Source organism: Coturnix japonica, chromosome 18, assembly GCF_054131305.1.
Source record: "Coturnix japonica strain WE chromosome 18, WE-NBRP24, whole genome shotgun sequence".
Taxonomy (NCBI): Eukaryota; Metazoa; Chordata; class Aves; order Galliformes; family Phasianidae; genus Coturnix; species Coturnix japonica.
In genome coordinates, this window is record NC_140680.1 from 4,733,365 (window position 1) to 4,759,790 (window position 26,426).

Sequence of the window (26,426 nt, forward strand, 5' to 3'; positions counted from 1 at the left end):
CCCCCAGGGATGGGATGAGAGCAGGAAGGGAGATGGAGGCAGCAGCAGTAAGAAAACTCTGAGCATTGATTAAGTGCCTGAGCAGTGACAGACGGTGAAGAAAGCAGCTCAGAAAAAGGCAAACAGATTTCTTTAAAAACAGAAAGAACAAACAGAGCCCCAAAACCAGCACTTGGCAGCTTAAACCCTCCTTGTCAGACACAAAGAGCACAATTGGCACTTGTGGCAGAGGGAAGGCAGCAGGGCAGGGAGCAGGGCCATGCTGAAGGCAGGGGCACCAGGGTCAGCCCTCTGCCCCAGCACACTACAGAGTGGTCTCTGCTCATCACTGGTGGAGAGAGGCAGGAGGTGAAGGCTTTCAATTAATGTTTTTAAGCCCACAAAATGATGCTGTCTGTGGGCAGTGAAGCACAAGGCAGCCTATGGGCTGATAACACTGATCTGCGTTTTCCATACACACTCTTGGAAGCTGCAGGCAGAGTGCAGGTAGGGGCTGACAGAGGCACAATCAGTGCAAAGGTAAAACCTAATTAATAATGAATAGCAATCTACTTCCTCTCCGTAATTAAGAAGTGCAGTTCCTAATTGGAAATAATTACTTTTAAATCTAAAATCATTAAAAAGAATCAAACATTAGCAAAAGGAAAGGTAGCCCCTAGGAAAGTGCAGCTGATCCCCTGATGCTGGGTCCCATGCACCCAACAGCAGCTCAACCTCAGACCCAAGGGGCTGCCCCTGCTTTGTGCCTCCATGCCAAGTGAGCATCCATCATCACAGCTTTCTGGGGCTCCCAGGCTTGAATGGAGCTGTGAGCTAAAGCATAGCCAGGTGATACCCATGGGGAGCAGAGCACCAGGAAATGAAGCAAGCCCTCTTATCCCCATCACATGTGATAGTCTGTGTGGTCCCAGTGCCTCCAAGCACAACCGAGGAGGACTGCAGCCCTTCCCACAGAGGACAAGGCACGATGTCCCATCTCCATCCATGAGATGCCCCTGAGCAAAGCTGACCCAGGGCTGCTCCTTCCTCACCCTGCGTGTTGCCCCACACTCTCACTCCTCTCTTCCAGCCCACAGCATCGATAAGCTGGTCTGTAATACCCACAGTGATATCAGATATGAAGGAAAGTGTCCTACCTGGGGCAGGAAAGGCGAGTGGGCTCCTCAGCACCTGGCTAGCAGCGGGCAGCACGGATGCTATTTGAGCATTGCGGTCTCCTCCCCAAGTCCCACTTTGGGAGCAGAAAAACTGGCTCTGCAACCTGCCCCAGACAGCACATGACACTGAGAACATGACCAGTCACATTCACACCTATAGAGACTGGCAGATATTTCTGCCTCCAGCATGGGCAGTAGCACTGAACCTGACCTTGTGCAAGCTCTTCAGGGCACTCCATTGGGAATACAGCAGAGGCTGAGCCCTATCTGATACAGAGGATGAGACTTTGGGGTCTCTTTAGAGCTAGAGGGCAAGAACCTCCACCACCAGGTCTTTGCTGCCCTCTTCCCAGAGCATCACAGCCCAGGCAGGGCTCCTTCTGCTCGTCCTTGCTGTTGGCTTCTGCTCCAACATATCATTAAGCAAATAGCTGTCAGCAGAGAGCAGTTACCAGCAAGTCTAAACACTTGCATAATGTGCTTCCCCTCTAATGCAATGCCCTCATTTCTAATAGCACCAATATGGGATAATAACAGCAACAATAATGTCAAGAAGGGCTCACGTACCTGAAAGCGATTTGTTTTCTCCACCTAATAAAAGGTATTACCTCTCCCACAAGATTTGCCCCATTTAAACCCTTCAAATCTACAGCAAAGTTACTCCCACAGTAATTACAACAGTAATTGTATGTAACTCACATGCAAGCTGACCCTGCAGTGGAGCTGCAGCTGCACAGAGGTCACCTGCCCATGGATGCACCAAGCCTCCTGGACTCACTGGGGTCCATGATGGCTCCAAATACAAAGCATGAGTCCTCTCAGCAAGGTTAGATCAGAAGCAAGAGGTAGGCAAGGCACGTGGAGATCAGGGCCAGGATGAGCACAGGGAGCATGGCATAAGGTCATAGCAGGGCAGGGAGGATGCTTGGTGTCAGAATCAGTTGGAATCCAACCCTGCATGTCCAAACAGCTCCTGCCATCCCCTGATGAGGATCCTCACCCACAGGCATGGTGCCTGACCTTGTTTTGAAAATGGTGACACTATTACAGCAGTCACTGCTCCCTGCCTGCCCTGCCAGGCTTGTGGTATGATGATGGGCACCTCCATCATCCTGCTGCCAGAGCCAGCAAGGGCACAGCCCTGGCATTGCTGCAGGGACACACAGCACCACCCCAGGGTTGTGGCTCCCAGGGGCTTCCCCAGACAGGCCACAGCCAGCAGCATCTTGTAGCATCAATCTGGTTGTTACCATGTGATGGGATATCAGTGATTCCAGCACACAAAGCACACCTGAGCTTTGCTCTCAGCATAGAGCAAGCAGCCAGCATCAGCGCAATGAGCAGCTGTCAAAGTGCAGAGCTGCACTCCCAGAAACATTAATTAGCACAGGACTGGGCATTTATGTCCTCCCACACTGGATCTGATTACTGTGCCAAGCAGCCTTTGGCTACAGAAGACCAATCTTTCTGCTGAAATCACATCACTACAGACAACTGTTTATTTGCACTCCAACATACATACCTGGGGAAGAAATGCCACAGCCTTCCTCCTCCTGCCACAAGCTCTCCCCTTCCTGCTCCTGAGTCAGAGCATTTAATTCATGCTGTAGGTGATTCAGGACACCTGGACACCCATCCATTCGCTCACAGCCATCAGCACCTGCTGGCACCAGAGCTGCTGCCACTTCCAAACGAGCAGGACAACCCCTCACCCCTCCTGCATCAGAGGTTTTGCTGCTGCTGAACGTGTGTGTGTTAATAATGAAAAGTGAGTCCCTGGGAATGTGGCTGGGCCAAGGCTGGGAGCACGTCGGGAGAAGCGAGTCTTTTTCATGTTTTAAACCTTTCCACAGCAGCTGCCAGGAAGCAGCTTTTGCAGCAGCAAGTAACAGAATCTCTCCTAAGGAAAGAAAATAATTGTGGTTTTTTCTCCCCCCTCCCAGCATCTCAGCTAACTCTTATCTATTCTCAGCCACCTCTCATCTCTCTGAACACCACCAGAAGTGCTCAAATCACTGCCAGCTCTCATCAGATTCACAAGCAAGTCAAGGCTGAGCAATAAGACCTCCAGACAGTTGGATGGTGAATTCTGATGCATCCTTTGGGTAGCGAGATTTCAACAATTGTAACTATTTCTGCTGGCAATCTACTGCGGTCCTTGCAGAGGCGCACAAAGTGAAGCTGCTGCACAGCCGGGCACTGGCTGTTCTAACAAAAAGCAGGTGAGTGCGTGACTGAAAGAACCACCACCTGCATTGTGTAAAAAAGCACAAAGGGAAGGAGGTGATTTGTTTTAATTATTAAAGTACTCACACAGAAGCACTGCAGGCCGGCGTTAAGCAGACAACCTGCAAAAGAACCAAACACCAACAGAAACAGAAGTAGGTGCTGCTTCATAAAGCCCTCAGTCCTCATCATTTTTTTCTCTTCTGACATTTCTGTAAATCTTGGCTTTGTGGCAGGAGCCAAGGTGACATTTTGTGCCAATGAAGTAATTTAGAGCTCAGATATGGGAGCTCCCACGCCCCAGACTGTTTAGAGCCTCATTCCCTACTGAAGGGTGCCCTGCCACAGGAGGCCCCAGCTGCCCCTGCCCCACAGCAGCACACAGCCCTGCCCCACAGATCAGCCAGGGGACAAGGAAAGGCAGCACAGCTCTTCCCTGCTGCTTTCCTGCCCTGATCACCTGAAACTGTCATCAAAACAAAACCTTTTCTAAAACTGCTATCAATGTAAAGAAAAAGTATATAATTTATTGCAGCACAGATGGGTTTTTTTTTCCTCCAACCACACTCCTTTCAAGTCTAGCATTCTTTAAAAAGCAAAATAAAACGCTCAGAGATTTGATCAGCCTAGCCAGGACTAAGGCAAGGGCTTTTCCATGCTCATAAAATCAGAGTAGCATTAGCAGAGAGGTATATTAACACAAAGAACATCTCTCTGTTGCACAATAGAGCAGAGAAACACTAAGCCTTCAGTACTGCAGAAATCTGCAAGGCCTGCTAAAACCCAGAGGATTTTAAAAATAAGATCTGAGCATCACTCTTAGCAATGAGCAAATACAGAGGCAGGTGTGACACTCAGTCACCTCTGGTTTGTTATTCTGGACTTCTTTAAGTTCCATTTAAGCTGTGCATTTCTGCTCTTGTGATTCCAACGAAGGCTGCTCCCTCCCAATGGGAAAGCTCAAAAGATAGAAATTGTAAGAAGGAACAAAGCATGGAACTTTCATAGCACAAAGGAACAGATACGATACGTGGAGCAGCTTCTGAGACAAATTAGGACTCCTGCTAACAGAAACAAATTGCTTCCTCTTCCCCTGCTTTAATATATCTTCCAAGAAGGAGCATTACATTGTAGTATTTTTTTTACACATAAATTGGGAAAAAAAACAGTTTCCGAGTCAGAACAGTCTGTGGCTGACACATCAAATTGCATTAAAAAGGGCGCATCCTGCGGCTCAGTTCTCTCATTAGATTGCTCAAACAAGAATCAATCCCTTTTAGCCGGTTCTCATTTATTGCTATAAAGTAAAGTACCCACATTCCTAGGGCCAGATCAGCATTTTTTCAGTTTGTGCTGAGGCGAGCATTCTGCAAGAGAACGAATAACAGCACCCTAGTGAGTCCCAGTCCCACATCCCTGAGTCATTAGCAGACACCTTCAGGAAGATGGGGCTTCTCTTCTGCAACAATGGCTCACTCTTCTATTCTTTCCAGTCTTGAAAAATAATCAGGGGTGATAATCAAAAATCTTTGCCTTCTCTTGTATCTTCTATCCAGCGTCCACTTCAGCTCCAATGCTGAGCATTCAGAAGCCCAGTTATGTGTCTCTGACTTAAAAACCAACTATAACTTCAGCTAGCTCTTAAACTGCCAGCTGCTACTCTTTTCTCCAGCATTATCTCCACAGTCTAGAGGGCTTCTCCAAAGAGCTTGTTAACACATAACAGCAGAGAGACTTCAATTCACTCCAAGCCTATGGAAACAGGGAAGCAGTCTGCACTTGAAGTCTGTCACATCATCCACCAGCCTGGACTATGCTAATCACATCCCTCAATGAGCTGTAAGAGCTGTCATTGTCAGACTGCACTTCATCATTGCTCTTGCAGTAGCAGTGATCAGTTCATCTTTTTCCCTTTTAATATCAGCCATTACGTCATTCTCCAGCATGGAAAATAGGAAGAGAGAAGGTCAAGAAGTTCTTAATTAGATGGGTTTTTATTGCTGTGATAGTTCCATTCTAGCCTCAATAAGAGAGAGCTGCAGTACAGGCAGCAAGAGCTGGAAGGCATCTTGGATGTAAGAAGCGCTGTTTGAAGCCTATGAAAATGATTAAAAAAAGAAAAAAAGACATATGAATAATTATGCTACCAGTCAGCTTCACTAGCCTTATACTCATTTCAAACAGCATTGATTAATGTACGTAAGAAACAAAACCCTATTGCTTATTGGGTCTTTACAGCTTCTTTCTAGAAACCAATTTAATATAAGTTTTTGAGGGGCATTATGTTACTCAACAAAAAAGCAACTGGCCTAAAAGCTGCTATACAAGATAAAGTGTGATCCAAAGTAGGATAATGCTTTGTGTAAGAGATAAAAGGCATTTCTTCCTAAGAGAAACATAAGCACACTGTGTCAGGAAGGAAGAATACACCAACAAACATCCGCTTCCCATCCCACCTCTGAAGTTCAGAAGCACTGAAGGACAGTGCTGGGAAATGCTGGGACTCCTCCATGCTGATTTATGAGCTTGTCTAAGATTTGAATTCAAGCATTCCACAAAAGTGCTAGAAATCCAGATATCTGAACAAACTACTCTGCAGCTTCTGACCCATGATAACTGTCAGCTGGGACCACCCCAGCTAAGCTCACTCTTCACTCTTCATGTCCTGTGAAGATCTACAGGCATTTATTAAAATCTGTGAGTTATCAGACAGTTAAGGAGAATCTTAAGACTGCAGGTTACACAACTTTGCGTGCAAAAGGACAGTGAGGTGGAAAAAACAGTGTATCTATTTTCTGAGTATTAGCTTAAAGTTTTAACTTCAGCATAACTGACCTCCAAAAACACTCCCGTGATTAAGGGATTAAGCACATCTGCCTTCTCTTTGACCTGCAGAGACCAGACATATATTATCTCGATTGAAAATTTTATCATATTACTTCAAGCGAAATAAAGCTAAACCCTCTATAAGGTTACAGTCACCATTGCTCCCTTGACAATATAAAAGCTAAGGCACAAGGTGGAGATGATCTGCCCTGCAGCATGCAAATAAGAACAAGGTAATCCACACACATTCAGTGCAGACCCTCTTCAAACAAACTGCAGGCAGTCAGAACGTTGAGAGGTAAGGATACCATCTTCAATAACATGAATGTTTTGTAATATCTACAACAGGATCACAAACCTTATTTCCTTCTGTCTCATCAGTATTGCCAGCACCAACCCCCACCGCCAGTCTGTGCCAGGCTGAATAACTTTGGTGGCATTCAAAAGCTCAGCATACATTCAGCTGCCACAGTCTACAAAAAAAGTCATCTAGGAGACCAGACTACAAAGCAAAAACCTGCATACATAAATGAGGAAGCACAACAAGTGCTTTATGGTGAGGATTCCAGTGCTGGGCTTTAATCAAGTAATACATCTCATCTCTAAGAACTATAATGCAATCCTTACCCCTGCAATCGTTAAGCACGTAGTAAACTCTTTGGAGAAAGATGACAGTTCCTTACACAGCACAATTGTTACTCTGTGGAAGAACAGTGGAAAACTATGTAGTAAATACAGTCTACAAGGAACAATTCTCTTTTAGCATTCATGTAAAACACAAATACCTTTTTTCCCCACGTACATAAAGTTAAATTAAACCAAAACTGGTACACAGCATTTTATATGAAGACCCAGAAGTTCCCCAAAGAAACAGGGGAAAAGTGGAAAAATAAGTAATCAAAATCAAAGATGTGAGAGAGATTTCAGAGAATAGCCACTTCTACTCAAAAAGGAACAGTACTAATTTGCCTTTATTACCGACAAGTACAATTTTCTGAAGTAGAAAGTACTGTGCAATCTTATAATGTTCATAGCCTTACCAACTAGATGTTGCTGCAAAGAAAAATCCCCCATGCATTACTTGTATGGTCAGGCTATTAATTAGTGCAGTAATTTTATAATATCACATACCTAACAAACCACATGACTATCAAAGGCGTGACTACAAGTCACTTTTATACAGTTGTTTTTTTGTCACATTTTAAATTTCCATCTATTAACTAGCAGAAGTTGTTGGGGAAAACATTCCTCTTGGCTGTAACAGTTTCTAAGCAGGGTTCCCTCTTTCTTATCAATAACTTGTCTTCAAACTAGATAGACAGTTGAATTACACTATGGGTGGCATCCCTATCGCCCAGCAGCAAACACCCACACAGAATTCAAGAGCTCAGTATCCCTTGGAATTGCAAAGAAGCATTAAGCAATTTAATCATAGTTTATTACATGCCAGACATTTATGAAGAGATAAACTTACTGTGAAAGGGACTTGGCTCTGTCTGTGGCAGTCACCTCCTGTTTTTGACCATGCAGAAACAAAGCTGCAGTTTTGTGGAACGTTTCAATGGAGTATGCTGTCAGTTCAGCCAGACTTCTTATGGCAAACGCATGAATATCCTGTAAGAGTTAAAACAAACAAACTCCCACGTCATACGAGAACGAGCAGCCTTTGTTATTTAAAGCAAATAAATAATACAATGTACTATCTGCCTTCTCACATCCCCAAATCTGTGCAGAAATAGAAACCCGTAAGTTCCAATAATCACAACTGTAACTCAGTAGCCAGAAACACTATGTGGTCAGATAAAGTCTTATTCCATTGGTCAGTTACCTCTACTGATTTTTTAACATCATGGTCACCACCTCCAGGTTCTACTTCCTGATTTTCTTCGCTCTCTTTTTCTTCTTTAGGAAGACTGCTGTTGAACTGTGCTATCCAATCATGAGCAGATGTCCTCACCTGTATGAAGGTAATGACTAAAATGAAGCCCCATCACACACCACAAAACACAGAATGCTCAGTCTCCCTAAGGGAAGGAAACAGCTACATCAAACAACCACAGTAAACTATCCTAGCGCCTTCTTGACTCTGTAGAAGGTTAACTGCATGCATGTAGTAGAAGACAATCATTACTCTAACACCAGGTGCTGGGATTTACCAGCAGGGCCATGATTAACATAGGAGCTTCAAAAGCATGTCTGCAGAATGCTGCTGCCACTTGGTGGAACTGAAAGGTAGTGAAACAATGGCAAGGAGGGCCTATCTTCTTCATACCAGCTTCTGAACATAGTAAAACCAACTGATTTGTGTCAAGAGCAGGGCTGCAACTCACAATAGTAGGTTGGTTTCATTGCAGTGGCTGATAGCTTACTGCTAAATTTTCTTTACCACCAGATACTACTGCCCAATGATTGGGCAAAGACCTGCTGATGCCCATTGATTCTGAGCCACAAATACTACAGAACATGATTTTGCCCCATAAAATAAAAAGGCCCATTTCTTTTAATTCCAATTGCCAGAGGGTCTAAAACACAGCTTGTCTTCATGCCCTTTCACAAGCAAAGCAGGACTGAGAAGCAGGTGTTACAAGAAATCTCTCCAGCTTTTAGAGAAAGAGAAACAACTCACCATGATCAGCTTATTTGGCTTTGTGGAGATACGCAATTCTGAAAACAGCTCTGTTATTTCCTTGGCGAACTCCTCATCTCCTAAAGGAAAGAGAAGGCTAAAGAATCCCCAGAAAGGACAGATACAGGAAACAAGCAGGACTTTAATGCACAACTAGTTCTGCACAAGTCTGTCAGCTGTTTCCTACATTTCTTCTTGAATCATCAATTCAGACAAGGATGCATCACATCTGGTCTTTTAAATATAATTTATAATGTAAGTTATGAAAAGATGGAGACACCAGTGCCAGAAGATTAGCTTTTGCTCTCTCAGTCCTGGTTCTTTAGCTAAGGTAATTCAATTTTTACAAGCAGGCAATCTATAACACATCAAATAAACACAGCATTTTACAATGCACTAAGTTGTGCTTTACCTTGGAGAGTCTGAAATATTGCTTAAAGCCTACAGTTCTCCAGTTATATACAGCAGGGCAGATGTTAACAGTGGGAGAGAGGCTGTGAGATCCATCACAGAAATATAAGAGATACATTAAATGCTAAATGTTAGCAAGTGCAGGTGTGAGCCCTCCCTGATGAACCATTCAGGTAAAAGAAATGCAAGAAATTTACATTTATACCTGCATAATCTTCAAGAATCAGATGGCTTCTCTGTATGGAGACACCTGTAAGTCTCTTGGTCCCCTGGCTAACTCTCACTTAAAAAATAAGAACATTTGCTCTCCCCTAGGTTAGACAACCTATTCAAAGTCTTTCCTTCATGAACAGAGAAACTCAGTGTCTCCTTGCATTATGAATATTGGCTCAAGGTCAGTTTTAAGAACAGACCAGAAGTCAAGTTAATCTAATCCTGCTCTGTCAGGAATTGAATGATTTCTGCTACAGAATTAATACACAGAAACCTTCCAATGACAAAGGGCATTGCTACCAGTCATGCTCCTTGCCACAGGTGGTTTTAGAATTAAGCATCTAGAGAAAAAATAACTGTGGCACCACATCCATTGCCAGCGCTCTCATGACTAGTTGGTTCTGCATCGAGAATTTCAATTAGAACCAGCTTCTCCTTCCAGAACCCAGGGTTTTTACCTTTCTTTTCTTCCTCTTCTTCTTCAACGAATTCAGCTAAAGAAAATGCTTCATTGAGTTGCTCCATTTCCTCTTTCACTGCATCCAACTCTTCTCCAGAGAGGGCATTTAGACCCAATTTCACCTAGTTAGGGGCAGAACAGCCAAATGAAGAGTTATTAAGTCCAGAAAGAAAAAGAAACAAGATGGAAGACGAAGTACTCATTTACATTGCATGTAAATACATTACGGACCACTACTAATGAGAAAGTAGTGTTTTTCTACATGAAGGTTGAAAAGGAAAGACAAGTTAAGTAACAGTAGATTCATAAGGAATTGTTAAAATGATTCCTTTATAAAAATCTGAATGACTTCTGAATGCATTTGCTGCCCTGTTTCAGGGCAAGGAGAAGGGCTGTGCCTCCAGCACTAATCTCCTCCAGTAAACAAGCACCCACTTGGTAAGGTGTTGCAGAAATGCAAGAACTGAGGTTGGTTAGCCAAAGAGGATGACTCTAGGAGCTGAGGACAGGACAAAATGCATCCCAAGAAAACCAGATTATAATGCAGGAGTCAAAGTGAAGTTGTACAATCAATCATTTTCTAACAAGTTTTGAGCACTTGATTTTGCATGTATGTACATACATCTCAGATCTTTTTTTTTTTCCTGCTCAGCTGAACTCAAAAATAGAAGGAAAATTGCTCATGGCCATTACCTTTGATTCACACTCTCTAGAAAGCATCTCTAAGGCCTCCAGATGTGAAAGACCCTGAAACTCATCAAACAGTAACCCATAATGGGCTTTCTTCTCTGTAGTCATGGTAACCTCAGTAGCTGTCTGCTGCTCTTCTTTCTCCTTTGCCTCTCGTAAGACCTGGAAAAGAAATGCAGAGGACTCAGGTCAATACCAGAAGATACAGAATTGGGTAAGAGAAAGCTTTAGGTTCAACAGTAAGAAACGGCTGCTTAATGACAGGATCACAAAAGAAAAAACAATGAGAAACCAACAAGCTGATATGGAACAGCTGTACCTGAGATAACGTAGAGGTTCTGTTCATTAGGCCCTTTGTTTTTTTGAATCCAGGGTCTCCCTCAGCTATCACATCCATTGTCTTTTTCCCAATGAATTCCAAGGCATCCAGACCTCCGGTAATAACAGTTTTTCCCTACGAAACACATTTGAATATTGTCAGTGCATAAAAGTCACACAAGACCATAGAGCTGAAGAAATGAGACTGAGGCCATGCTATGCTAGACAAGCCAAATCGATCCTTGTCATCCCAGAATTCAACCCTATTCATCAAAAATAGAGTAAGGACAAGAAAAGTGCCATGATACACCATCAGTCAACAGTTTAATACAACACTCAAACAGCTCCATGAATCTGACAGGAAATATTATTATTCTGTGAAGGAGCTGGTTCTCAGCACACTGAAATATTTAGTTTCTGACACTCCAATCAGAAAATGCTACACATGCAGGCTTCAATTGCTAAACTCTTGGAAAGCTTGCTTCTGCTTTTAAGGCTTAAACATCTGCAGCTATTTCAGATTCATGGGAGAATTGACAAGACAGCAGATCACAAAGGCACTGTTTCTACAGGTACTGGACTCTTTGAAGTCTATTTCTCACGGTCACAGGAGCAAGCTGATTTCCAAGCAATTTGGGCTGGTTTCATAAGTTTCTGAAGAGGAGAATGAGTTCAACTCTCAACAGTTCTCTGAAAATATTCCAGGAATGAGTCTGACTCCATTTGACTGAATGCCCTAAAGGAAGGGAGCATAGATAACAGTACAGAGGTGACATGCATGGGAATGCATGCATTACACGGTTCACCACTGGGCATCCATTTTATATATCAACACTTTAAACACAACTAACAAAACTAAAGACAACCTGCACACCAGTGGCATGAGACACCAATTGAAGGTTGACATATTCCCTTACTAATTATCACACAAAAGCCAAAATTAAAAGTTTCCTGATATGATGCTTCGGGCAAGTCTCAAATGCATATTCTCCTGCTTTCCCAACTCACTCACTGTGCTCTGAACAGCAGTAGAGATGGTTGATAGAACTCCAAAAGCTCCAGCAATAGGAAAGGAACCGCCATCACCAGCTGCATCTGTGCTGTTAGCACTGGGATTCTCACCTCCTGCATTAGAAGGTAGAAAATTAGCCTCCTCACTCCCACAGAAAGATCTTTCCAGCTTCTGAGTGCACAAAAATAACACACGCGATGTGTCAGCAAGAAGCAGGGATAGAACTGGGATTGTTGGTTTTAGGTTTTGGTATCTACACCAGTATGAGAGAGAGAAGTAACGTGCTATCATTTGGGGACTGATTATATTGACATTTGTTTCAGTGTTGTTCTTACGCTAACAAAACTGACCTCTTGTAGCATCTCTGGTCTCTGAAGAGATTTCACTAGGGCTGGGGATCCCAAGGGTTGTTTCTGCTTTTTCTATGACATTTGAAATACCTTGACCTAGAGAAGACAGCAGCAGTACTTCATCCACGTGGTATATTTTATTCCTCATCAGAACAGAAACAGCATCAGATATGTACATCTTTTTCTACTATTTCTGGCTTATTCCTGTCCAAAACAGTTTAACCCACACTAAAACATACCACTATTCAGTCTGTTTACTTTCCAGTGTAATTAATTATGATTTCATTCAGGTTTTAAATCAAGCTGCAAAGTTTTAAAACATCAAATTATTCAAACACCTCAAAAATTTGGTAGCTCTGGTTGAGTTCATCTCCTTAATCTCACTGTACTTTTTGGTATGTGCTTTCTCACTACTTGAATAGTTATCTTGGCATTTTCCAGTACTTGCTTCTACCACAGAAACCTCATTCTCAAGAAAAAAAGAGCTCACAAGCCCCTGAAATGTGAGGTATGGTTAAAATATTTATCAAATACCAGAATGAGACTTACCAACAGTAGCTACAGTAGCAGATGCAGTTGACAGAAGGGATTTCCCCCAGCTTCCCCAGTATCCCCATCCTGACTGAGATGCAGGAGGTTCTGAAACCTTAAATGAAGAAAAACAGAAAAGAGCAATTCAGGTAACAAGAAGAACAGACTCAGACTCTGCTGGGTAACTCTCATAGTGCTGCTTCTTTTGGAATGAACAGCAAGGTGAAGTTTCAGAACCCTTCCACGCACAAGGCATGAAACTCCAAGTCACGTTATTCAGACTGAGCACAGACACACACCTTGGAAGTTTCAGTTGTGGGCTTTTCTGGGCCAACAGACTGACTTGGGGTTTTGGGTTCAGGTCTTTTCCGAGTCATAGGCACAGGCTGTCTCTCTTCATTGCTCTCAGCGCTGCCAAGTTCTTCCACCTTCTGCTCGTTCTCATCTTCACACGAGGAGGTTTCCTCTTTCAGATTTACACCGTTGTCTTCTTCAGACATGACTACAGCACCCACAGAAAGCAAAGCAGATAAAATAACCTCTCGCTTTCATGCTGTGACATTAGTTCAAAAGCAGCACGCCTGTGCTTTCAATAATTAAGCGCAACTCTAGCAGAAATCCCACTTTGTTGCCACACGTACCTGCACAAACAGATTATGTTTTTAAGGGAGCCTGTACATCAAGTTCAGTCTGACCAGGAGAAATGTCACACCTGGAAGTTTAAAGTCCCACAGGAGCAAGCAGCCCTATCTCAGCAACACCCTGACTGCAAGAAACGCTGCCAGCTCTGAAAAGCAAACAAAACACACAGCAGGCGATTAAATACATTTAATACAAACAAATAAACACCCCACTAACATAATGCAATCGCATGGGACCAGAAGGGGTTGGATACCAATGGGGGGACAGCTGTTAGGAAGCGGGCAGGGAGGGAGACAAGCAGCTGGTTTGCTTTTATACATATAGATATATATACTTATATATACTTATATATACTTAGGGCTGAGTTATTTCGGGGTGCTCAAACAGAACACGGGCTGTGCCACCCCGGACGGGAGGACTCGGTCTCTATACCCAGTAGGGGTGGATGTCCCCACGGGATCCCTGTGCTCCCCCAAACCCAGCGGCCTCCCCGCTGCCCAAGGAGCCCCCCCAGCCCCAAAGGGGCACCCCAAAGTCCCTCAGCAGCACTCCCAGCCCCATAGGGCGCTGTTAAAGCTGCACTAAGGCGGCCCATAGAACCCCCCTCCTCACCAGCCGGGCCGAGCCGGGCCGCCAGCTCCGCGCACCCCCAACCGGGCGGACTGACCATAGAGAGGAGTTGCAGAGAGGCACCAGCTGGATGATAGCGGAAGTGCGACGCACCCGGAAGAGCGAGAGGGGGAAGCACATCCGGGTTTAATGGCTGGTGGTGGTGTGTGAGGTGAGGGCTCAGATCGGCTCCGTTCGGGTCCATTCGGGTCGGGCCGAACCTCCCAGCGCCGCGGTGACGTCAGGTTTCCCTTAGAGACCTCAGAACACAACGGGGAGGCAGCTGCTGCCGGGACGGATCGGGACCAGCGCCTCAGCTCGGCGTAGCGGTGAGGAGTGCGGCCTGTAGCGTGACGTCACCCCCGCATGACGTCATTCACATCTGACGTCATCAACTTCTGACGTCATTTCGTCTGACGTCATCTCCGCGTGGTCTTATGGTCTGACTTCATTCATGGGCCTCACACCCCCATGTTTCCTTTGCCTTTGCCCGTTGTTTTTCCTTGGAGCTGATGGCTTTGCTCCATCACACCTGATTGAGCTGCAGGTGTCTCTGTGCTTTGCAGTGGACTCAGACCAGAATGCCTTTAAAGGCCTCTCCCAACTCAAACCATTCTATGATCCTGCTTTGCCCCACTCACACAGAGTCCACACCTTCAGCTCTGTGTCACATGCTTCTCCAGGTCTGAAGTTCAGTCCAGGCCACATAAGACATCCACACAGAATCACAGAATTGTAGGGGTTGGAAGGGACCTCTAGAGATCATTGAGTCCAACCCCCTGCCAAAGCAGGCTCCCTACACCATGTCACACAGGTCTGCACTTCAGCCCAAGCTGCAGAAGTTATCAGTAGGTGCCATTCAGTGCGCGCTGTCATCAGTTAACTTGCTTGGAAACCGCCATAAAGCCAAAATACATTCCCACAGTGTTTGCCAGGGATGGTGGGAGGATGGAGCAGACTGTGAGGTGTATCTCAGTGTGTTGCTTTGCGTTTCTCCGTGTGTGAGATGATGTTACGATCGCTGAGCTCAAAGCGGTATCACTTGCAACCTCTCGGGCCCCAACCTTGCAGTGCTTTATTAATGTGTGTAATGTTAAGTACTCTCAGCGTTTCCACTGACCTCAGTGGGGCTACTTAGAGTGCTTTAAGTTAAACGCAAACATTTATTCAGGATCAGTGCCAAAGATGACTCATATAAGCGTACGCATCATGGATTTTTATCCTCTCGCTGCTATTTGTTGTTACAACTTCCAATCTCCTAAAGGTTCAATATGTTGAGCTCAGCTCCAGGTTTCATTGTAAAGTAGCCAGTTTCTATTGTGCGCATTTCATCTTGCTTAGGTTTAATGCTGTCTTGAAGCATTGTAACGTTGGCACTGCTCAAGCTTTATCCTTTTTGGATCCTTTATCAGCTCCAGCAGCTGTTTTGCATGAGTGTGATGGCTGAAGAATACGGATTTCGCAAATCATTTTCTTTTTTTTTCCCAGCATTCAGCAATGAGAGATCGTTGTCTGCTTAACAATAATGGCTTTTCCAAAAGTGAAATGTGACAAACAATTTAGAATAAATCAGACCTCGAGGAGTTTAATAGTAAAATTCAATGACCCATCACCAATGTTTTATACATTATGCAAGCTCAGTGCAGACATAGCAGAGAGCATATGCAATTACTGAAGATAATTATCTTATTCTTATGAGGGAAAATGTTGCTCAGTATTTCTTCTGTTAAATAATTGACTGAGGTTTCTAATGTCATTTTGGAAGGAACGTCGCAGACACTTGGAAATCTAATAATTTAAATTTAATAATTTAAAATGGCAAAAATAACACAGGCTGAGTACAGGAGGTGCCGGAATTGTTCTCTAATAAATCTAAAACATTATTAGTTGGGAGATTATAGTATTGGAAGCTGTACCATGTTTGATTCAATAATGAGGGACAGGGTTTGAGTTCACTTCATCACTGTCATCACCCAGAGCTGCAGCAAGTCTTGCTAAGTCAGGTCAGATGTCAGCCATCCACAGAGCACTCACAGCCCACTGCCTGCACATAAGGAACCTGTACAATGTTACCCAAATAAGGCAGTCTGTTGTGGGCAGCCTTCTGAGGGTTCTGAAACTCTTTGAAAACACAGAGATCTGAAAAAAAGAGAAAAGTTAAAACCCCTCCTTCAAACAAAAGGGTGGTGCTGGGTCAGCAGCAGTCTTAGTGATGTGTTTTCAGACCTGTGGCTGGGATGCCATTCTTTGGATGCAGCAATAAAGTCAGTAATGCTTCTTCCAAAGCCTATCTGGTGGCAAATGTGCATGAAAGAAATCTTGCTATTCTTTTTCTTAACTGTTTAGCTGTGGGAAAGAATCTTCTTCAGCACAGTGGTACAATGGATCTCAGTGCTGGTCTCATATTAAATGAACAGGCAAGAGGAGCGGCAGAGAAAGGAAAGGAGAAAAGGAGGGCAGGTGAAGGGATTGCTGTTTACGGAGGAACAAGTAGAGGGCCTGGTTTCTCGTTTCCCTCGCAGGATTCAGTGGGTGAGTTGGTCAGTCAAGCTTGAAGGAGAGTTGGACGCAGCTGTCTCCTTTGCCTCCTCTGTGAAAATGATTTGGCAAAAGCTGCAACAAAAATGGGTCAGATACACATTTCTCATCAGATGTCAGGTCCAGAGTCTGGTTTGACCTTCAACAAGTTATCTTTAACTGAAAGGATTCCAAGTCTGGCGAATTCCTATTCAGCAGATTTTCCCATTCCTGAATATGCTTAATTTGTCTCTGCTGGAAACACAATTAGTACAAATCAGCCATACATATTTATAGCAAATGATTTTTCGTAAGTGATGTGAATTCTGTCTGCCTTAGGCAGAGTCAGCTAGTGATTCTGGAAGGACAAGAACTGTCTGCATTATTTATTAAGAAAACGTATTCCTTTGTATTGTGATATTTATGAAATTCAACTCTGCTTGCGTTTGTTATTGCTAGAAGAGAAGATGATGAATTTGAAGTCACACAGTCAGTGGGGTGAAGTCAGATGTTTTCTAAGACAGCATTTTAGCCTGTGGCTTCTATACTTTGTGAATAGTTTCCTACAGCACTGGAGCGGTCTGGATGGAATTGTAACCTCAGGGAATGTGTATTGGATTAGAATTTCTTCTTGAATCAGGCTTCCAGGAAAACTGATCACAGATTTGTATTAATGGTGCAATCCCATTTGGTCACAGGTTGGTTCTGTTCTGGCTTTTAGAAAAGAAAATCCTTGTGTGTAGAGAACCTCAAGTTAAATTCTCCATCCTGATGTCTTCAGGTATCTTGTGCACACATAAATCTGTAGCAAGAGTTCAGTCCCTAGAGAAAATAATGTTTCCAACAGCTGTGAAATACGGGGCAGGATTTGGTGTGGCAAAGATAATAAGCAAGGTGTGACTGCTGAGATGTAGCAGCATAAAGCAAAAGATTTTCAGTGGGAGTTTACTGTGCAACAATGACAGCAAAAGCCAGAATGCAGAGACAGCAAAAGAGGTTGCCAAAAAAAGGGAAGTGTGTTTAGACATCAGCATCCTGTTATTCAGAATGGGACTTCCTCCCTTTGTAGGTAACTGCCACAATAATTTTCCCTGCGCAAGAAACGAGGAGCGTATTATCTGGTATTTAGACACCTAACATTGATTTTACCTTAAAATCAAGTAAGTAGATGTACAAGTGCTAAAAATCAGATGTGTGAGTGCTTTTATTCCTCGATGCTAAAAGAAAAACCAGCATTGAAAAAACAGGGCGTGAAGGGACTTTGATGTCAGTGCGGAGGAAGGCAGAAATTATTTCCTCTTTCTTGGTTTTCTCTATTAAGAAAGCACTTTTTGCTGTTAACAAATGCTGAATCCACTTTCTGACCCTGAAGGTAGAGTTTGAGTAGTCTGTACAGTTTGTTCTTTTTTTAAAGCCAGATTTCTCTTAATGACTGTTGTTCCTGATATTATTTATTGGGATGGGAGGATGAACATGTAGAGGTCTGAAGGTTGTGCTAATGCCTTCTTATCCTCATTTCATTACTGTGTTCTGAGCAAAGCTCTGATTTGGAATCTCTTGGCTGACAGTTTATATTGTGCTACTGGAAATTTGTTGCTGGGGATGAAATTTGAATACACCATAAACGTGCTGCCATTCATAAACTTCACTGTGTTCTTTTTCAGTTGGATTTCCAGTTTCCGCTCACAATTTTTATGGTCTTGAAAGCGCGTGTGGATCCAAGACGTTTTCTGCCACTGAACAAATTAAGAACCTCCTCTCTATCTCAGATCTATACAGACAGTTTAATATCTTATGACCTCATTTCTCCAAATTAAATGAAAAAGCATTTTTTTCTAACTTTCCATGAAGCTCAGCTATTGCCTGTTAATTTTGACTGTTAGTGCTGATCTCTCGATTGGATTTACACTGGAAAATGTAGCTTCTAATGGGACGCTTGCTTCTGAGTCTTTCAATACATCACTTCATCCAGTGCCTCAAGCTTTAGCAAGTTCCCCAGCACATCATGACATCATAGCCAAAGAGGGGACCAGTATTTTAATTGAATGTAAAGTGAACATCAGCCAATATGAATATATTCTTTGGTATAACTCCAAAGGACGCCTGCTTCAACAGAAAGATGAAGGTGAGCTTTTCTGCTGTTTTATACCCTTGGGCATTCTGCTTTTATAAAGTACATGAAAGCCTCTGGGACTTCATAGTTTCCTCTTCCTATCCTCCCATTTTTACAGTTGGGAAATAGGAGAGAACAAGACAAAGGTCTGGCATGTGGTGGATCAGGCTTTATACCCTGGTATATCCTGGTACAGTGCCCTTCTGCCATTTCATTCAAGAAACATCACAACACGCAGTACAGAAGATCTGAGTGCACATCCTACCAGATTGTAGCTGATATTATTATCGCTCTGGTTCATATTATATCTTTTCAAACGCATGAATTAAATACAACTCTCCAAAATTATGACCTTTTCAAGCCACCAAGCCTTGCTTTAATTTTTTTACAGGATTTTATAAAGCATGAGGTAACTGATTACATTTATTTTCTGGTTTACGCACTAGTGAGATTGTGGAAACCAACACAGCTTGTAAATGGCAAGGCTGAAATGCATGCTATGTAACCCTTTCATACAGAGAGAGGAATAGTTTCCTACTGACTCTTGTAGTTCTGTCCCTCCAATTTTTGGTGTTTAAAAAAACAAAGTCTATTAGAGATCCCTGTGGTATCCTCTATTAGTATTAATGAAGGTCGTTGAGCTAATTGATAGGATCTTCTCAGAGGCCATCGTACTGCTTTAAGTGTTCAGTAACCTCTTTGTAGTTATGGTGCCATCTGGAAATTAGTTCAGAGTAGGCTAATTAGAAGAGTGAGTTATGAAAACAGTTTTTCCCCCAAGTTATAAACCCGTAGGAAATACTGCATAAAGCTTCTTTTATTGATTTCTTTTTACATAAGTTTTGTGTATCAGCACTGCATGCTCAGCAGAAAGCTGCGTCTGAAGAAAATTCTGGGTCCTTTTGCCAGCTGAGCCATTTACAGACTGCCATCTTTTTCATGGGTCACCTGACTTTTGACTCAGAACATATGGAATATTAGATTCAATACAGGACAGTCTTTCCACATAGTGAGTTACAGTGGGTGAGAAGTTCTGTTTAAGAATTAGGTTCCCTGTCAGATAGAACCAGTGATGCAAAAGCACTCCAGAAAATACAGATGAAAGAAAACAGAAGAACCGGAGTAGCAAGTGCACAGAGTGATTTATCATTAAGCAGTAGGATGGCTAACTGAGTTAGGGCTTTCTGTGTCGCAAGCATAAAAAGGCAAATTTAATTCTTGTCCTACTGTGTTATGCTAGAAACAGAGTGCTTACTGTAATGCTTGTGGAACAAGCAGCATGCCTCTAGTTCACCTTCTTGTTTGTGTTTCATTTGCTCACTTTATTTCTTCTGAACCTCCAGGTGGACGGTGGAGGATTGCTGATAATTTCCTTAACATCACAAAGGTCAACTTTGCTGACCGGGGACGATACACGTGTGCAGCTATTAGTGGTAACAACACAGTGTATTCCACCGTCACCCTGAGAGTCACCTTCACCTCAGGAGACATGAGTATTTACTACATGATTGTGTGCCTCGTTGCCTTTGCTATCACCCTCATTTTAAACATAACTCGTCTGTGCATGATGAGCAGTCACCTCCGCAAAACAGAGAAGGCTATCAATGAGTTCTTCAGGACGGAAGGGGCTGAGAAACTTCAGAAGGCTTTTGAGATAGCCAAGCGTATCCCCATCATTACATCTGCCAAAACGCTAGAGCTGGCCAAAGTCACTCAGTTTAAGACCATGGAGTTTGCTCGGTACATTGAAGAGCTTGCCAGAAGCATTCCCCTTCCGCCACTGATCCTTAATTGCAGGGCATTCATGGAAGAGATCTTTGAGGCCGTGCGAGTTGATGATCCTGATGAAGTCGGTGAGGCAGAAAAACAAACCCAAGCCTGTGGTGCTCCAGCTGCAATATACCCCATCAACCCGGAGATCAAGCGCAGTGATTCACCAGCTGGGGATTCTGACGATGGGTCTGTGAACGAGCAAGGCCAAGAAATAGCTGTTCAGGTGTCCATCCACCCACAGGCAGAAGCGCAGAGCATTGACACCGTTTCTCACGACAGCTGCCAGTTTGCTCCTTCTGAGGAAGGCACCTGCTGAACCCAGCCACATCTGTCGTACAGGAGCACGGGTGACTCTGGGATAATGTGAGGAAGGGATGTGCAAACAAGCTGCCTCATCCCCTGTGCACAAGAGTTGTTTTTTTTCCAGATTGCAAGGTGCCAGAACTACTACTGATGTCTGTATTTCCTGTCAGTGTTTCTCTGTGTTGATCTAACAGTTTCAAGTCCGTAAGAGAAGGCTGTTTGAATTATTGTTCAGTGGATTTTCTTTTTGAAGCAGCTTGTTTTACTTCGAGTATTTACAGAACAGGAATTCTTTATCATCAGCTCGTTGCTACCCTCTGATGCTTCTGATCCGTATTAGAAGTAGCCAAGCTGAGCAAAACAAGTTGCAATAAGATCTTTTCCTTTGTGAGCCTCCTCCTTCACAAAGTGGAAGCAGAATTCCTTAAAGCCAATGTTGTTATCCCAATGAATTGAGTTGTGTGCTTCTTTTGAATTGCCTCACGCTGCGTGTAGCCCATCAGAACCACGGTGAGCTTGAATGAATCTGTTTTGTGTAGTGTGCTTCTGTGTTGCTATCAAAATGTACTGTACTTAGAAAAATAATTGCACCGAGATCTACTGCTGAATTAAACTAAGTGCTGTAGCAGCTTAGAGAACAACCAGGGAATCTCTGCTTTCTGTGCATCAGCAGAAAACTGGTGTGTACTCGAGTATGTGGAAAGCAAATTGCTACAAACCTTGTCACTTAAACTTGGTGCTGATTGCCAACGCGCCTTACCCTGCTTCTGTCTGTATTACAGAGTGGAGCAGTAGGCGGTACCACTGGCACTGTCTTTCTTTTGACTGCTGATTTTACTCGCTATAGAGAACCCAAAGTTTCATGTTGCATTTGACATTGTTGTGAGAAAAGAATGACAGTAATTGTTTAGTGGCATAACTTAAATGGAAATGTGTCTATAGTTAAAGGTATCTCAGGCAGTTGTTTCTGAACTCTGTACAAATAGAGGGGAAAAAGCAACGCCACTGACTTTACTTGGGCTGGTGCTTTCAGAAAGTGGTGGGAGAGAGGACTTAGCAGAGGGGCTGGCTGAGCTGCTTGCCAGCTCTTGTTCAGAGCAGAGTGGTTGGAGAGCGTTGCCTTCTCCCAGCTGCTGAAGAGGAAAGGCAGCTGACATCCATACCTACACATGTATGTGCTACACCAAGGATCTCCCACACTGATCTTCCTTAGCTGTGGAGCTGCAGCCTCATGGAAGCCACAGGCAGACAAGAATTGAGTATCTTCTTTCACACATTGGTGCTGATTTTTTTTTTTTTCTCCCTAGCATTTATAAGTTGTATCACTTAAATAGCATTATATATCCTATAGAGATTTAGTAGATGTAAGGGTTGTAAAAACTCCACAAATTAATTTTTTACAACTACTGGAACCATTCTGCCATATAATTTAAACAACTTGGCAACAGGAGCACCATTTAATTTCCCACAACTCTTTTTTCTTTTCCTTATTATTACAAAAATGTCAGTTGAACAAGTGATTTTGGAAGGCTGTTCAGGATTCTTAAGAGGATCTGAGCCTACATTTACATGAGTAAGCAGGCACAGTGGTAATAATAGGGTGGAGCCTTCTGTTGTAGTGCATCCTCCTGACAAAGGGTCTGAGCAAATTACATTTATCGCATCATATCAAATGATGGGAAAGTGAAGCATCTATTACTATTTTCAAATACCTCCTGGGGAAAGTTCTGCTGTCAGCCACCTGTAAATGCAGCCTACTTGGCTTTGGTATATTGGGTAAGAGCTGTGTTTTGGAGGAAGAATAAACACTGCTAGCCTATGTTGCAGTACTGCTCTGACCAACTTGGTACCGTTGCCAAGACTCTAGCAAACATCTGCTTTGGGGGAAGAAAACTTGCTATAGATACAATAGATGTTGCCCTCTGCAGTAGCTTCTTGTTCATTTCCATGGCTTGGTGGCACTTTATGTCCAGGTGAAAAATTTGTGTAGTTTTGTGTAACCTGTCTTCAAAAAAAAAAGGGTTTTGGTGATCAGTGTTAAACACTCCTGCGGATACAGGCCTGGTTCTAGAAACCCTGCCAAGATGCTGCTGGCTTCACTTCTGTCCTACAGTGAGCTCTGCAGATTCATTGCCTGAGCACAGATCTGGGGGTCTGTACCACTTTGGATGACCTATCTGGAAGCTGATGGCCGCAGGAGGGGGTAATCTCTTTTAATCTGTTGAGCCACAGGCCCTTGGCATTGTACCTGCTTCTGAATGTCTTCACAGTACAGCTCTCCTTGCTTCTGTGAAGCTGTCGCATTCCTTGTGGCAGTAGCATCTTTGACATTTCCCCCTTCCCCTCTATACAATGTAGAGATGCAGCTATGAAATCGAAGCTCCGTTTAATTGCTTCCCTGGAAGCAGTTATGCAGTTGTGATTGACTGATGTCTCATCAGAAGCAGCAGCTTGCAGGCAGCAGGATGATCCTAGAGGTGCATCAGATGGGCGTCAGGAGAGGAGTTGCTGGATTAACTCAATCTGCCCTTTGATTGTTATTCTTTATTTCCATAGCTCCAAGTTCTCACTGAGCGCCATTTCCTTGTACTTTTAAATGGCATCCCCATTTCTGGTGGAGAGGAAGGAATCCTGCATCCAGGTCCTCAGAAATGCAATTGCCGTGTCAGTTGCTGGATGGTAAAGCCAGGTATTTCCCTGAATTATTACAGCATTTTGTTGCCCAAATTAATTCCATCCCTGGGAAGGGAGCTGTATTGCAAGGATTTCAGTAAATCAGTGGCAGTTATTAAATGTAGGAACTGATCCTACCTCCACTGAATTCAATTAGAGTAGATTAGGAGCCTCAGCGTATTTTACAAACAATATTACAGGGGTTTTTGTGCATCTGAAAGCAAGGAGGATGGTGGTGTTATGCAGTCAATGTGGTTTCCAGGGAAGGAAACCTGACACTGATTTCAAACAACTTGTGAACTCTTCTTACATTGAGTAGCTGTAGTATCTGTGCACGTAGGTCTGTTTGATGTGACTAACTGAAAATTAACAGTGAAAGATTGTAGAAGTGACAGCGTTTCTAACTTTTCATAGGTCAGGGAGACTCTACAGTGGTTTCCTTGGTTTAAACTGAATCCTTTGACAATCTCAAGGCTATTTTATCTCTTCTTTATAACTCCTTTTTATTTAAAGTAACATAAGATCTACGCATTAACACGAGAGTTCCTGAAAATAACTTTGTAGTAGTTATTTGTACAACATGGATTGTAATGTCACTGTTTGATGTAACCGCGTAGGATTTCATACTTTCATAAAATGAATTGGTAGATTTGCAAAATAAATGAAAAACAAAAGCTTCGTTCTCTTTGGCTTTATGTTTTTGTCAGTGAGGGGAGGTGAACAGCAGGTGATGGGAGGTTGAATGCTGGTAGCCACTCTGATATCGGAGTGCCAGTACACTCTGCCATCTGATAGACAGTTCTGTTCTGATGTCTTTGGGATTGACGTTATCTGTGTCCCAGAGTCCAGCCAGTGTGGTTGCCAGCTGCACATACAAAGGCTTACAGACCCTTCAGCAAGGCCCGTGCATCCCTCAGTTTCACTTCTTCAGGGTAAAAAGGTGATTGTAAAGAGCTTGTCTTAGAAATGGCAACTTGGTGCAGATGTGGAGTATTGAAAGCTTTCAAGTGACCAAATCTGCTGTTGTTCTCCTCCTCATTTCATTGACCAGGCTGGGGTTCCTATTGCATTGCAACAATTCAGAGCATTCAGCTGTGCCAGAGGATGGTCCCAAGGCCTTAAGTGAGGAGCTTTCTACCACCAGTCACATCAGGAAACCCCATTTCCCATGTGAGTGCCTGACGTTGTGTGAGGATGAATGTCTTCTGTATGGGCTTCTCCTGTAGCTCTGGGTGCCAGCCTGCAGCACAGAGTGAAAGTGCCCCTGATACAGTTCAAAAACTGCAATCCAACCTCCTCATCCAAAGCACAGCTTCCTGAGACACCTTCCATAGTAAAAGCCTTTGGAGCTATTGGAGGGGGGGAGCAGACTTTGCCCACTCGATTTTTAAAGAGTAGTCTCTGGCTGCCTCTCTCTGCTCAAGGAAGATAATAGAATTAAAGCCGAATCTTGGAGATTTTCCTATGAGAATCATTTGCTTAAAGGACGAATTATTGGACCTATACTCCTCAGGCTGGGTCAGTGTTGAGTCAGCATCTGCTTTCTATCTCTGTTATGAGATACGCACGAATGAGAATGGTTCATTTTCTTAAGCTCCCATAACCTGACTCCTCATGATCCTACCCACGTTCAGGAAGTTCATCTGCTTGAATTTAAAGCATTTTTCCATTTGGATAACAACAGATAATTGAAAAAGGAGCTGCATTAAGGACGATTGTACGTTAATGTTCACTGCGGCCCCTGAAAAAGATCATTTCCCTTCCATTGCAGCACTCCTGTAAGTCTATTCTCCTGGAGGAGGCACAGCGGGAGCAGCGCCGCGTGGTTCAACTCAGGCAAAGTGATGGCTTTGTTGCTTCCTCTCCACCAGGTCATTTCACACCAGCTGGGTATCTCTTCTGTTCTCTATTTAGATGGTATAGCAGCTCATTCAGATGTCTCCAAACACTGCCAGCTTTTCCGCATGCAGAATTGCAGCATCGCTCCAAAACCAAGAAAAAAAAATAATAAAAGAATGGTTTTGGTAGACATTGAAATGTGGGAAAAAACATCCTGCAAAGGCAGAAAGTGCAGCTTTCTCACTGGTAGGACAGCGCCTATTCCTCGGTCACGCTTGGCGGCCGGTGATCATAATAATATCAGGCAATTAGGGCTTTCATTTTCATTAGGCTAATTAATTGTTTGCACAGCGCCCTGAATATGGAATCATTTTCCTTTGGAAGGAATAAAAGGATTAGAATGGCTGCATCCCAAGATGCTCAGAACGTATTTTATTTATTTTATGGGGGAAAAATTCTCTCGTGCCCCAAATGCAAACCATACACTCGAGCACTAATGCCTGCACTGGGACATTCACATCAGCGGAGACGCGCACAGATGATACATATGTCCATCCATCTGCCTCCACGCTCCATATGGCATCTGGGCTTCCTGCTGCATGCCAATGAGCCCGCGCAGAGGCTGGAGTAATCTGTGTGCTGCCAGGTTTGTGTGTTGGCTGTGTCGGGAGCCGGGGAGCACTGAGCAATGCCCTGGGATACGGGTTGTCCCAGCGTAGTGATGGGCACCGTGTTGGAATCTTGCTGGGAGGCCGTGACACTGTGCTTGTAACCATACCAGAGACCCTTGAGAGGTTTATGCTCTGAGTAAATCAAAGGCAAATGAAACCCAGGCGAGGATTTCATGAAGAAAGGTACCCAGTGGATGCAGTATTGCAGAGGCAATTGCTAGCTCTGTTTTTCAGTGTTTGTCCTATTCAGTGCCTCTCTGTGCTACCTATTATTAAACATATATTTCATATTAAATTGTTTCAAGTCTAACACAAGCTTGCAGAAAGGCATTTCAGTGGGAAATGAGGGGACATATCCAGCCTTCAGCTTAGGGGAGAGGCTCCCATCCGATCTGTGCTGGGTCATGCAAGCATCCCTGGTGTCAATGCTGGCAGGCAAAGTCCCTGCCCTGGTCCTGTCAGGCCC

At 43.7% G+C, this 26,426-nt stretch overlaps 2 protein-coding genes across 7 annotated transcripts; one reads left to right on the forward strand and one right to left on the reverse strand.

Annotated features, from left to right (window-relative positions):
- Window positions 1-4,461: 4,461 nt before the first annotated feature.
- FAM114A2 (family with sequence similarity 114 member A2) lies at window positions 4,462-14,322 on the reverse strand. Of its 3 annotated transcripts, none has more exons than XM_015875782.2 (15): window positions 14,186-14,322; window positions 13,462-13,607; window positions 13,120-13,322; window positions 12,839-12,935; window positions 12,290-12,385; window positions 11,940-12,052; window positions 10,929-11,063; window positions 10,613-10,771; window positions 9,918-10,041; window positions 8,836-8,915; window positions 8,038-8,166; window positions 7,684-7,823; window positions 6,837-6,909; window positions 6,219-6,272; window positions 4,462-5,479 (listed from the first exon to the last, which is right to left on the reverse strand). In XM_015875782.2, exons 3-15 carry the CDS (start codon window positions 13,318-13,320, stop codon window positions 5,378-5,380), a joined length of 1,503 nt encoding a protein of 500 aa, XP_015731268.2. In that variant the 5' UTR covers window positions 13,321-13,322; window positions 13,462-13,607; window positions 14,186-14,322; the 3' UTR covers window positions 4,462-5,377. The 3 variants fall into 3 exon arrangements, with proteins under 3 accessions (XP_015731268.2, XP_015731266.2, XP_015731265.2); XM_015875780.2 differs by having other exon boundaries at window positions 14,130-14,265; XM_015875779.2 differs by lacking the exon at window positions 14,186-14,322 and adding an exon at window positions 14,075-14,132.
- Window positions 14,196-24,124, forward strand: MFAP3 (microfibril associated protein 3). Of its 4 annotated transcripts, none has more exons than XM_085518754.1 (3): window positions 14,196-14,400; window positions 18,253-18,713; window positions 20,045-24,124. In XM_085518754.1, exons 2-3 carry the CDS (start codon window positions 18,434-18,436, stop codon window positions 20,788-20,790), a joined length of 1,026 nt encoding a protein of 341 aa, XP_085374880.1. In that variant the 5' UTR covers window positions 14,196-14,400; window positions 18,253-18,433; the 3' UTR covers window positions 20,791-24,124. The 4 variants fall into 4 exon arrangements, with proteins under 4 accessions (XP_085374880.1, XP_015731270.1, XP_085374882.1 ...); XM_015875784.3 differs by having other exon boundaries at window positions 14,196-14,243; XM_085518756.1 differs by lacking the exon at window positions 14,196-14,400 and adding an exon at window positions 16,494-16,603.
- The last annotated feature ends 2,302 nt before the right edge of the window (window positions 24,125-26,426 follow it).